A 12,947-nucleotide genomic window follows, 5' to 3' on the forward strand; every position below is an offset into this window, starting at 1 on the left:
CAGATCTTTCTTACTTTTATATGTAAGGATTTGCTTGATCTATATTAGTTATCCACTTATTTTTCTTTAATCCTCACTTTTTCCTATTTTTGGATGACATTTTGGGGCTTCAGAACCAATTACCAGGTTTCCATAGAGTTATGGTCTCAACATACAATGGTTTCAACATACAATGGTTGTCCTGGAACTAGTTAATATTGTAACTTGAGGGACCACTGTACAAGCTTCTCTGTTTTGACTTTGGTTCTGGGGCTACATAGCGGAGTAGTCTGTAGTCAGCTCTCTGTCAAACCTAATGCCTCAAGTACAAAGAGCAAGAAGCAATAATAGGTTGCGCCAAACAGTGTAGCTGCAGAAAATGCAGGTTCTGAGAAAGCAGAGGTGGTGCTTAGCAGACTAGGCAGAGCTAGAAGCGTGGGAAGTACTAGAAATGGAGGTGAAGCTATCTTTGTGTGGTACCCACAGGGATGACAAGTGTTACAATGCAGGCTAGCGAGATAGTAGCTATTCAGATATGTCACGTGGCAGGGTGATGTGGTCAACCTAATGTTCCCCTGTGTGTGTCCAATAACCTTTTGTCAACTGAGTTGTTCCCGTAGTCAGTGAGACTTTTGGACACTAGGATTACATGAACCAACTTGAACAGTGCAATTTCAATACAATGCAGTTGCTTTAATTTAATTTACAATCTGTAATTTAATTTACCATCTGTAATTAAATTTACAGTCTTTGGTGCAAATTAATGAGTATTTGGTCACTGTACTTTTAACCTCTTAAGGACACAGGGCGTACCTGTACGCCCTGTGCCCGGTCCCGGTATATAACGCAGGGTGATCCCGCGTCATACCGGGTCGGTCCCGGCGGCTAATGAAAGCCGGGACCCTGGGCTAATAGCATGCGGCCCCGATCGTTGTGCCGCACGTTATTAACCCTTTAAAAAGGGTGTTCAAAGTTGATCTAAAATGAAAGGAAAAGCTTCCCGGCAGCTCAGTTGGGCTGATCGGGACCATCGCGGTGAAATCGCGATGTCCTGATCAGCTAGAACGCGAGCGGAGGACTCCTTACCTGAGTCCGTCGCGTCCGATCGGCGATTGATTGCTCCAAGCCTGAAATCCAGGCTTGAGCAATCGACCGCCGATAACACTGATCTTTGCTGTGTCAATGCACGGCAATGATCTGTGTAGCAGATCAGTGTGTGCAGTGTAATAGCCACTATGGGGAGCTATAACACTGCAAAAAAAAGTGTGAAAAAATAGTTAATAAAGATCATTTAACCCCTTCCCTAATAAAAGTTTGAATCACCCCCCTTTTTCCATAAAAAAAAAACCTGTGTAAATAAAAATAAACATATGTGGTATCGCCGCGTGCGGAAATGTCCGAACTATAAAAATATGTCATTAATTAAACCGCACGGTCAACGGCGTATGCGCCCAAAAATTCCAAAATAGTGTATTTTTGGTCACTTTTCATATCATGAAAAAATTAATAAAAAGCGATCAAAAAGTCCGATCAATTCAAAAATGGTACCGACAAAAACTTCAGATCATGGCCCTCATGAGCACTCATATCGGCCCGTACACGGAAAAATAATAAAGTTATAGGGGTCAGAAGATGACAATTTTAAAAGTGTAAATTTTCCTGCATGTAGTTATGATTTTTTTTTTTAGAAGTAATACAAAATAAAACCTATATAAGTAGGGGATCATTTTAACTGTATGGACCTACAGAATAAAGATAAGGTGTCATTTTTACCGAAAATGCCTGCGTAGAAACGGATGCCCCCAAAAGTTACAAGATGGCATTTTTTCTTCAATTTGGTCACACAATGAATTTTTTCCCACTTTGCCATGGATATTTTGGTAAAATGACTAATGTCACTGCAAAGTAGAATTGGTGGCGCAAAAAATCATCATGTCAGAGTTGGCATGGCGTACAGATGGAGCTTGATGTGAAAAGTACCTGGCTTGAAAATTAGTTGATGAAAAAGTAGTCAGCTTCCATATTATTGGCAAGACAAACTACAACATTCTCATGTTTACCATTCTCAAGTTGTGGGACTCTGGGACACTTAAAGGAGTTATCCAGGAAAAAACTTTTTTATATATATATCAACTGGCTCCAGAAAGTTAAACAGATTTGTAAATTACTTCTATTAAAAAATCTTAATCTTTTCAATAATTATCAGCTGCTGAAGTTAAGTTGTTGTTTTCTGTCTGGCAACAGTGCTCTTTGCTGACATCTCTTCTTGTCTCGGTAGAAGAGGTTTGCTATGGGGATTTGCTTCTAAGCTGGGAGCTTCCCGAGACACGTGTAATCAGAGAGCACTTGGACAGAAAAGAACAACTCAACTTCAGCAGCTCATAAGTACTGAAAGGATTAATATTTTTTAATAGAAGTAATTTACAAATCTGTTTAACTTTCTGGAGCCAGTTGATATATATAAAAAAACAGTTTTTTCCTGGATAACCCCTTTAAATTCAACGTTGACACAGAATTGGCAATTTTACATTCCTTTTTTTTACTAGGTTTGTGTTTTATTGTGAGTAGTATGAGACTTCCTACATCATTTCTGTGAGTATCTGTGTAAGCTCTGTCTTTTATCTGTAACAAAAAGATGGACAGTTCTTTACAATATGAAAGCTAGTTCAGTGCCAATGAATACTGATCTCTCACTTGCCATCCATTTTAAAGGGGTACTCCGGCGCTTAGACATCTTATCCCCTATCCATAGGATAGGGGATAAGATGCCTGATCGCGGGGGTCCCGCCGCTGGGGACCCCCGTGATCTTGCATGCAGCACCCCAGTTAAAATCAGTCACCGGAGCATGTTTGCTCCGGTTCTGATTACCGGCGACCACAGGGCCGGCGGCGTGTGACGTCACGACTCCGCCCCCGTTTGACGTCATGCTCCACCCCTCAATGTAAGCCTATGGGAGGGGGCGTGGCAGGCTATCTTAAATATTTGGATAGGGCAAGATAACTGCTCCATACAGTCTGTACTGTCCTACAGCTGCTCGATTCCCATCAGATGTCTAAAATATGACCAACTTTGGTTAGCTGAACAATAAAAAAAACTAAAATGAAATAATTGTTTTAACCCCCTAAGGACACATCCCATTGTGAACTTGGGGACACAGTCGGCTTTTATTTTTCCATCCAAAGAGCCAAATCAGGGCTTGTTTTCATTTTATTATAAAATGTACTGTGAAGCAAAGAAAAGTGCTTAAAAAATGTATCATAGGAAAATTGTGTATATACAATGTATATACTGTGTATGTGTTTCCTCAAATCTGGGCTTATGAATTGTATTAAATACTAGAATTGGGTTTGTGTGATATGGATAAATATGTATGGACCATATAAATATGTGATGTTGTCTATATGGATTTTAATGTGTGTACAAAAGTGTGTGTGTGTGTGTGTGTGTAAATGTAATGTTTCTATATATATATATGTAAATGTGATATTAAAAAGATTGTAAGAGATTCTAAGAGATTACAATCTTTTTAATATCACAGTTACATTTATCCAGGTAGTAAGGGCTACACAACCTTCACGCTAGTACTCGTCTGGCAAATATCGCATATAATCACTGTCTTGGTTGTAGCTACCTACTTTTTTAATTTAAAAAATGTATCATCTTTAGTTTTTGTTGGTACCCTTTTTGTTTTAATGGAACATTTTGATAACTTTTTATTAATTTTCTCCTGTCATATAATGTGACCAAAATCAGCAATTCTGGTGTAAGGTATTTTATTTTTACGTGTTTGCCATTTACTGTGCAGGGTCATATAATTATATTTAATATAATGGAAGGCTGGCCACATAGATGAGCACAAGAAAGAAATAATAGAGAGATGTAAATAAGAGTACACTGACTGAATCACACCTGCCAATGTGCATGCCATCTGGATACAAAACACTACCTACCCCTACATACGCGCAATGGCTTCCTCAGGGGGCGTGTCTAATGCCTCAACAAGGTGAGTATAGGTAGGCCAATCACAAATGGTTGTGTTTGATTGACATGTCCCTGAGCCTCTAATATTAACAGAATGATACTCCCACATCATAAACAAAAGAACTACCTCAGGTTTGCCATGATTGTCGGCGTGTAATGTCACAAAAACCACGGTGCTAATACAGCGCGGTCAGAAAAAGAACCAAGCTCCATGTCAATCCTCGTGACCGGAAGTCATGGGACTAATTTTAGAGGCTCAGGGACATGTCAATCAAACACAACCATATGTGATTGGCCTACCTGATATATACACATATACTCACCTTGTTGGAGCATTAGACACGCCCCTGAGGAAGCCATTGTGCGAAACGTTTGTAGAGGTAGGTGGTGTTTTGTATCCAGTTGGCATGCATGTTGGCAGGTGTGATTCAGTCAGTGTACTCTTATTTACATCCCTCTATTTTTTCTTTCTTGTGCTCAACTATGTGGCCAGTCCAGTTCACTTGTGGGATTATCCCTATGATGTTATGGCATATGCTTCTATGTTTTTATTTACTGTGATACACCTAATACTATATATCTTGGATGCCATTTTGTATGCACATCTGTGATCAGCATCTCCTTTTTTCTATGTCTGTATTATCCTAGTGCCATCCCTTCTCCCTCTTTTATGTTACCGTATATACTCGAGTATAAGCCGACCCGAATATAAGCCGAGGCCCCTAATTTCACCTCAAAAACCCAGGAAAATTTATGGACTCGACTATAAGCCTAGGGTGGGAAATACATTATCCCCCTATGTCATCATCAACTCCCCGTCATCATCACCGCCTGTCAATCCCTTCTCAGTGGTCTTCAACCTGCGGACCTCCAGATGTTGCAAAACTACAACTCCCAGCATGCCCGGACAGCCATCGGCTGTCCGGGCATGCTGGGAGTTGTAGTTTTGCAACATCAGGAGGTCCACGGGTTGAAGACCACTGAGAAGGGATTGACAGATGGAGATGGACGGCCGGGACCATTCCCTCACAGCTAAAGCCAGAAAAGTTTTTTTTTTGTTCACTCGAGTATAAGCCGAGGGGGGAGTTTTCAGCACGAAAAATCATGCTGAAAAACTAGGCTTATACTCGAGTATATACGGTATGTGTATGTTTTTTAACTACATTATGATTAATAAAGTATTGATATTTTTCTAATGTGACTGGTTTATTGTTTTGGTGATATATTGTCAATATTACCCAGTGATGGCGAGGAGCTCGGCCGTTTAATATTTTTTTTTTGTAATCATTTGTTATCTTGAAATATGGACTGTAAAAAGTTTATATGCTTTCCATTAAAAAAAAATCCTTTCAGTGGTTTATTTCTTTCATTGTGTCATGAACTGCCAGTTCTAATCCATGATTTAAACTATACCAGATTATAATTGAATTCTGATCCAACTTTATCTTTAGAAATTCCACAACTCCAGACCATCAACAAACCATGACACTGGCCCCATCAGATGTAAAACTTGGTTGTTGTTGTTTTTTCAAATCTTCAAATATTTTTTTTAGAAAATGATTTAATAAAGAAGGGAGAATTGTAGACTAATCTATTAAAACTGATTTTTTTATTTATTTTGCTGTAATGTGAGTGAAGTGTAACCACCATAGAAATATCATTTCTCATTTCTAATTGAATTAAAGCTTACATTTCTGAGAAAAGAAGAAATATTTTGGCCAGATAATACACAGAGAAAAAAAATGTGTAATTGTCTTTTGTAAAACAAAACACGTTTTTTAAAAATGTTTCTGAGTCTTAAAGGGGTATTCCAGGATTTTTATTTTTATTTGACTATACTACAGGGGCTGTAAAGTTAGTGTAGTTCATAATATAGTGTCTGTACCTGTGTGTGACGGTTTTCTCACAATTCTTCTGTGATTTTCAATCCAATATTTATTTTTACCAGCATACAAAATGACTGTTGTCTCAGATTTTTCCCAGGATACAATGCAGCCGAGACCTGACTCACTAGTCAGCTGATGACAGGGAGCCTGTCTGCTTCAATGGGTGGAGGGATCGCATGGTGGGAGAGAGATCAATCTGCAACTAATGCAACAGCTGTAGGCACCCTGATTGAAAACCACAGGTCTTTTGAATGGATACAGCTCATTTATGTTTCAATGGGTGGGGTGGCTGATGAGTGGGAGGGAGAAAAATGGAATTGTGGGATTTGTAGTCAAGAAAGAAAAGTCAAACAGGAAATACCAGTTCACAAAAAGCTAGCCAGTGTGTTATGGTAATCTCACAACATAGCCATTTAGCCCCAAGCGCAGATCCTTCCTAAGCATGTCCATTACTGTCTGCCAGGTACGTACTAAAATCACCTCATGGTGGAGAACATCTTAAAGATTCCACAAGCTTACAGATGATTGATAAATTATAACGCTTCTATTGGTAGGTTTTTCTCTGTACCATCAATGCTCACATTGCAATATACGTAGTAAAAGCTCCTGGGATTTTTAAGGGCCTACATTTTTATGCAAATACATTCTTTGCACCCAAAGTAACCATCCTGAAAAATTAACCAAATGGACATGACCATGGTTCTTCTGACCATATCTGTAACAATTCTGAATTTGTATTTGTATACTGGCTTGTATGTGCTGATCTGTTGTCTACATCTGCCCCAACTCCTAACTCCTAAGCACTTTTAAACTATATATTTAAACTTTGAAAAAAGTTTAGTAAATTTACTAAAACTATCTAATATGTTAGATCATTTCTTTTTTTTTTTTTTTTTTTTTTTTTTTTACCAACCAGTGTCTCCAGCTGTTGCAAAGCTGCAACCCCCAGTATGGCATACTGGGAGTTGTAGTTTTACAACAGCTTAAGGAACACTCGGAAACACTGCTTTAGATGTACAATCTTCAAATGTGGAAGATTTATCAATGTGGCTCATGCACATCTTTAGGCTTTAAGTCTGGTTTATGTTAAGACCAACTCTAAGTTGGTCTACTTTACTCCAGGATCTTGACTTAACATGTTGGCTTTTTTATGCAACCCGTTTTTGCCTCGACTTCAAAAAAAAAAGAAAAAAAGAAAAAAATTTACAAAATAAATGTTGTTTCTAGTAGAGTAGAAGCACATGGACATACCCATGTAAAACACAAGTACAGCTCAAAAATTTATACTTCAAACTCAATTCAAACTTTATTAAATATCTTGTAAAAACACATCACTGGTAGAGCCAACACGTTTAGACAGTTTACTGTTTTTTGTAATCACTGGGTAAAACTAGGTTTCCACACAGGTTTTTTCTGGCAGTTAAAAAAATAAAAAATAAATAACGCTAGAAAAAATACCTGGCCTAAAGGTTCCCAAAAGGAAAAAATACTGTGAGCATCCACACGCAAGAGCTTCCATACACCTCTGGAGGGTGGGGCTAAATGTGCTAAACCAGGGTAAATCCCTTAAAGGGGTATTCCAGGCAAAACCTTTTTTTATATATATCAACTGGCTCCGGAAAGTTAAACAGATATGTAAATTACTTCTATTAAAAAATCTTAATCCTTCCAAAAGTTATTAGCTTCTGAAGTTTTCTGTCTAACTGCTCAATGATGATGTCACGTCCCGGGAGCTGTGCATGATGGGAGAATATCCCCATAGGAACTGCACAGCTCCCGGGACGTGAGTCATCAGAGAGCAGTTAGACAGAAAACAAAAACTCAACTTCAGACGCTAGTAAACTGTTGGAAGGATTAAGATTTTTTAATAGAAGTAATTTACAAATCTGTGAAAAAGAAATATATTGCCCGGACCTTCCAAGGTAGTATATTTTAATTATATGAATGATAGAAAACTGGGTCGTACTCCAATAATAATTCAATGGTTATTTATTAAAAATGTGTAGTGCATTATTCCTCACAGGGCCCTTGTGAGAAGAAACACTTATAATAGGTATACAAAATTACATATATAAAATTAGAATATAGAAATATTATAAAAATGTATCACTGGATTCATATATCGTCTTTAGAGTATTGTAAAGGTATAAATGTCCTTTTATATGGTAATTAAAGTGGATACTCTGTTACCGGTCCTGGGTGATGTGGCTGTGTCAGCTCCCGTGTCCGGATGGCGGTCAACGGTCCTAGATAGTGCTGTGGCTTTATCTTTCAAGATCCAGGTGTTTATGCGGTGTTGGTCGTCCCAGGTTAGTGGCACTGGCGGGTGCCGATGGTGATTCGCCGGGAGGCCGTGCGCTGGCAGGCGCTGTTGGAAATTTGTCAGGAGACCAAGCGCTGGCAGGCGCTGATGGTATCAATCTCCTCACCGCTGGACTTGGAAGCCGGAGACTACACGCTGGGTAGATGGAGCTTGCCTCGTGTAGATGGCGTGTGACGTCAGCTTGAGCCGGAGCTGACCAGGTAAAATCAGGACCGGACACTAGTCTAGGTCGACTAATGCGTGAGAAATCCACAATGTGATGGATTTGCTCCGTAAACTAGAGCTTGAATTCATAAAGAGCATAAATGCCAGTGTACAAAGTCAATGCATAAGACTAGACGCGTTTCAGGGTTCTCAGATACGACCCTTTCCTCAGTAGTCCCTGACTACTGAGGAAAGGGTCGTATCTGAGAACCCTGAAACGCGTCTAGTCTTATGCATTGACTTTGTACACTGGCATTTATGCTCTTTATGAATTCAAGCTCTAGTTTACGGAGCAAATCCATCACATTGTGGATTTCTCACGCATTAGTCGACCTAGACTAGTGTCCGGTCCTGATTTTACCTGGTCAGCTCCGGCTCAAGCTGACGTCACACGCCATCTACACGAGGCAAGCTCCATCTACCCAGCGTGTAGTCTCCGGCTTCCAAGTCCAGCGGTGAGGAGATTGATACCATCAGCGCCTGCCAGCGCTTGGTCTCCTGACAAATTTCCAACAGCGCCTGCCAGCGCATGGCCTCCCGGCGAATCACCATCGGCACCCGCCAGTGCCACTAACCTGGGACGACCAACACCGCATAAACACCTGGATCTTGAAAGATAAAGCCACAGCACTATCTAGGACCGTTGACCGCCATCCGGACACGGGAGCTGACACAGCCACATCACCCAGGACCGGTAACAGAGTATCCACTTTAATTACCATATAAAAGGACATTTATACCTTTACAATACTCTAAAGACGATATATGAATCCAGTGATACATTTTTATAATATTTCTATATTCTAATTTTATATATGTAATTTTGTATACCTATTATAAGTGTTTCTTCTCACAAGGGCCCTGTGAGGAATAATGCACTACACATTTTTAATAAATAACCATTGAATTATTATTGGAGTACGACCCAGTTTTCTATCATTCATATAATTAAAATATACTACCTTGGAAGGTCCGGGCAATATATTTCTTTTTCACATATTTTATTATTTTTGCAACTGTGGTATAGTTGCATGCCCTGTTGACCTCAGGTAGTATTTATACACCAATTGTGAGCTGCACTTGCACCCCCCTTTTTTTCTTTCTTCTAATTTACAAATCTGTTTAACTTTCCGGAGCCAGTTGATATATAAAAAAAAAAGTTTTGGCCTGGAATACCCCTTTAATATGAGCAAGATCCTCCTGCCACATCTGTGGCTGGGAGAACACCAAATGTTACTTCACAGTCTAAAGTCAAATCTAAAAGATACTACATAAACACATTTGTGTTTTTTCCTGGAAACTTTTTCAAATACAATGGGGGCTATTTACTAATGTGATTTGCAAACAAAAAATCCAAGAAAAGAGGGAAATGTGGAAACGGGGGTATGGCCACCGAAAAGGGGCATGTTTCTGACAGTTTCAAAAAATCCTAACATATTTACTATTGTTCCCACATAAAATGTGGTGGATTTGAGCTCTTGGAAACCCGACAGATCAGAGCAGTTGTGCAAAATTAGTAAATAGAGTGGAAAAATACCACAATAATGATATTACATAAAAATCCAAGTGAACAAGCAAAACCAGGAATGTCTCCTTAATGGAATGGAACGCCGACATTTGCCTATTCTTAACCATTACATGCATACAGGAATTCAAACTAAGTATCATGTGCAATGTAAAAATCAGACAACAAGGTATCAACATATAAATAATACCGCCACTGGCTAAATCCACCCACATATTTGACTGTAATATGATAAGTCCAAAGCATACGTACTAAAAATGGTCTGATAATAATTTTCATTATGCCTATAGAATCAAAGGCTACAAGTTTCCCTGGACAGGATACAATTTTATGACCTTATTATATAAAGAGATACATATGATCAAATCATCATTATTATTATTATAACCTTACCGGCAGTGGGTTAAAGTTTTGATCCACCAGATGGTTGTATCCATGATCAAAGAATGAATGACGGATCACAACATCAACTCCTTGATTGGCCGACATTCCTAATGTATTTAACCACCTAAGTAAAAAAAAAAAAAAAAAAAACACAAAAAGAAAGAGTAGTGTATTAAAACACAAAGCATCCCAACATGTGTTCAATGCAAATACAACCTGCCTACTGATGTTTTCTGTTTACTAATCGGCCTTGAAAATATGACTCTAAATGGCAAACAGTGCAGAGTGCACCATTTTCCATTTTCTTCTTTGCCTCCTCTTAGCTTTACTCCCATATAAATTAATAGATTCTAGATAGCTATGCAAGGAGATAAGTAAATAGAAGTAGATGACCAGTGTAGCAACCTTTCTGAGGAGTTCTTACATTGGGTTTAATGACTTTCATCTTTTTTAAAGGTCCAACCAATTTATTGTATTGCCAATGTGAATGTCAGATCCCAGCTCATCTCACCAGCCACTATGAGGCCACCCTTTACCAGAGACTTCTTCACCTTTACGCAACTCACCAGGTTTCCCCAGTGACTTATAGGAAGCAGAGAGTATAGCAAAGAATTTCTCTGTTCCTCCATGAGACCTTGTGGCCAAAACACCACTACCTTTCATGGAATCCCAACAAACCATTGAGTGCACCTATACAACATTCACCTTGCATGACACAGGTGTATTAAATGGGTATCACCTTTAAACATATACACTGAATAAACACTGCAGTAGCAATTACTCGTTCTGGCCAAAGGCTCTTATTTTTTGGTGTTTGGCTGAAGCATCATGCATAGCTGTGACAAGGCCTGGTCCTATCAGTGGGGTTGGATTTAGAGCATATCCCATCTGCTCCCTGTGTCCACACCCCTCTCAGGTGGATACAAATTCCAAGCCAGTCTGTCATTCATTGCTTGTGTTTGTATCTGCACAGTGCTGTTTATTGTTTTGCACTTAATTAGTTCAGGGACCGCTGTCCAGTTTATGATCTGTCACTTAGAACAGATACCCAAGTAGGCAGGGAAAGCAGCAAATGGAGAGCTCAGGGCTGCACATATCCCTGCCCTACGTGACAGCTGGTGCCTGACATCTTGGGCCGGCTGAGGTTGTGTAGCTGAAGACTGACAAGGGTGCCCATGATAACCCTCATCATCACAAACAACATCTCATGTAGTGTAACCCAGAAAAGTGACTTCCCATTATTCCAGTATGAAATCCAGTGGCAGGGACTGATCAAAATAGCCCATTAGCCCATACCTCTGAGAAACAAAACATGTCAGGGGGCAATGTGCTTTAAGCCTGTGTTGTCGGTCCATTTTTATGATCAGTTTTTTTGGACTGCAGACAAAAACTGTGATAAATGATGTAAAAACACATTTGCTATGTCTATGGGCCATGAGCCTAAGTGTTAGAAAATACAGTGATGTAACATAGCTATCAGTGACTGGCGACGCTGGAGTTTATCATTTTTGGTTATACTGGTACTGTTTCTACAACACAAATAAAAGTTACGTTTTAGTGGGGGGATATAAAGAAAGGGTATTAATGATCCCTGGTTAGGGGTCTTGTGTTGTTTACAGTTGGAAACTTACCTGTTTCTCCACTAAGTTATTTTTTGTTATGTTTCCAAAAAATTCTCCACTCTACCTTGCCACCCATACTCACTGTCCTGTAAGCTTATTGAATATGTATGGGATATGCTGGAATGGGCTGTGTGATCTGCTCCCACTGCTCTGAAAAATGTGCACCGACTGATGGAGATAAATACTTGCAGAACACAATGTTTACTCTTTTACATTTCACTATGGGAAGCAGGAAAAGGAGTAGAACTTTTGTTAAAGTTTCCTTTGTCCCACTTTTCCGATCTATTAAGCTTGAAAGATAGGCCTTGCAGAGGGCTTTGGAGCAGCCGGTACACTGTCATGTCTGGTCAGGTACTCTCAGCTCACACCACTCACAGTCACTGCCAATGTTCTTTATTGTCTTGCCACTGGCCCAGCTGCTTGTCTCATGACGGATGTCAGATGTTGCTACTCTGCAACACATACAGCAGGTTTCTCTAGCACAACACATGGTAACTGCTTCTTTTTTCTCCGAGCTCTACCCTATACAGTGATCCCTCAACTTACAATGGCCTCAACATACAATAGTTTCAACATACAATGGTCTTTTTTGGACCATCGTAAGTTGAAACCAGACTCAACATACAATGATACAGACAGTCCAGATCTGTGAAACGTGTCAATGGCTGGAAGAACCAACCAATCAAAATGGGCATTCACTGGTAAAAAAAAAACCCTGTATTACTGAAGTGTATGTACTGACTGGTGTCTGGTAGCACCCCCTACAGTACAGGGAGGTATTACATGTTCTGTACTCTTTACCTGTATCAGGGTTAGCTGCTCCTTTGGACACCAGGTGAGGGCGACTCCATTACTTTTTTAGGACATTTGTGTACTGTACAGGACCCCGAAGAAGCTCCTGTCCTCTACATAGACCAGTGTTTCCCAAGCAGGGTGGCCCCAACTGTTGCAAAACTACAACTCCCAGTATGCCCGGACAGCCTTTGGCTGTCCGGGCATGCTGGGAGTTGTAGTTTTGCAACAGCTGGAGGCTCCCTGCTTG

General features: G+C 39.8%; 1 protein-coding gene across 1 annotated transcript in view; it reads right to left on the reverse strand.

Moving 5' to 3' along the window:
• Positions 1-12,947, reverse strand: part of HPSE2 (heparanase 2 (inactive)) — a gene marked incomplete at its 5' end in the record, with an annotated part of 527,684 nt that overhangs the window by 76,504 nt on the left and 438,233 nt on the right. Inside the window, one exon of the mRNA XM_056531885.1 lies at positions 10,293-10,407. Coding sequence (XP_056387860.1) covers positions 10,293-10,407 — 115 coding nt within the window. The remainder of the gene's footprint in view (positions 1-10,292; positions 10,408-12,947) is intronic.

This window comes from Hyla sarda, chromosome 7, assembly GCF_029499605.1.
Source record: "Hyla sarda isolate aHylSar1 chromosome 7, aHylSar1.hap1, whole genome shotgun sequence".
NCBI lineage: Eukaryota > Metazoa > Chordata > Amphibia > Anura > Hylidae > Hyla > Hyla sarda.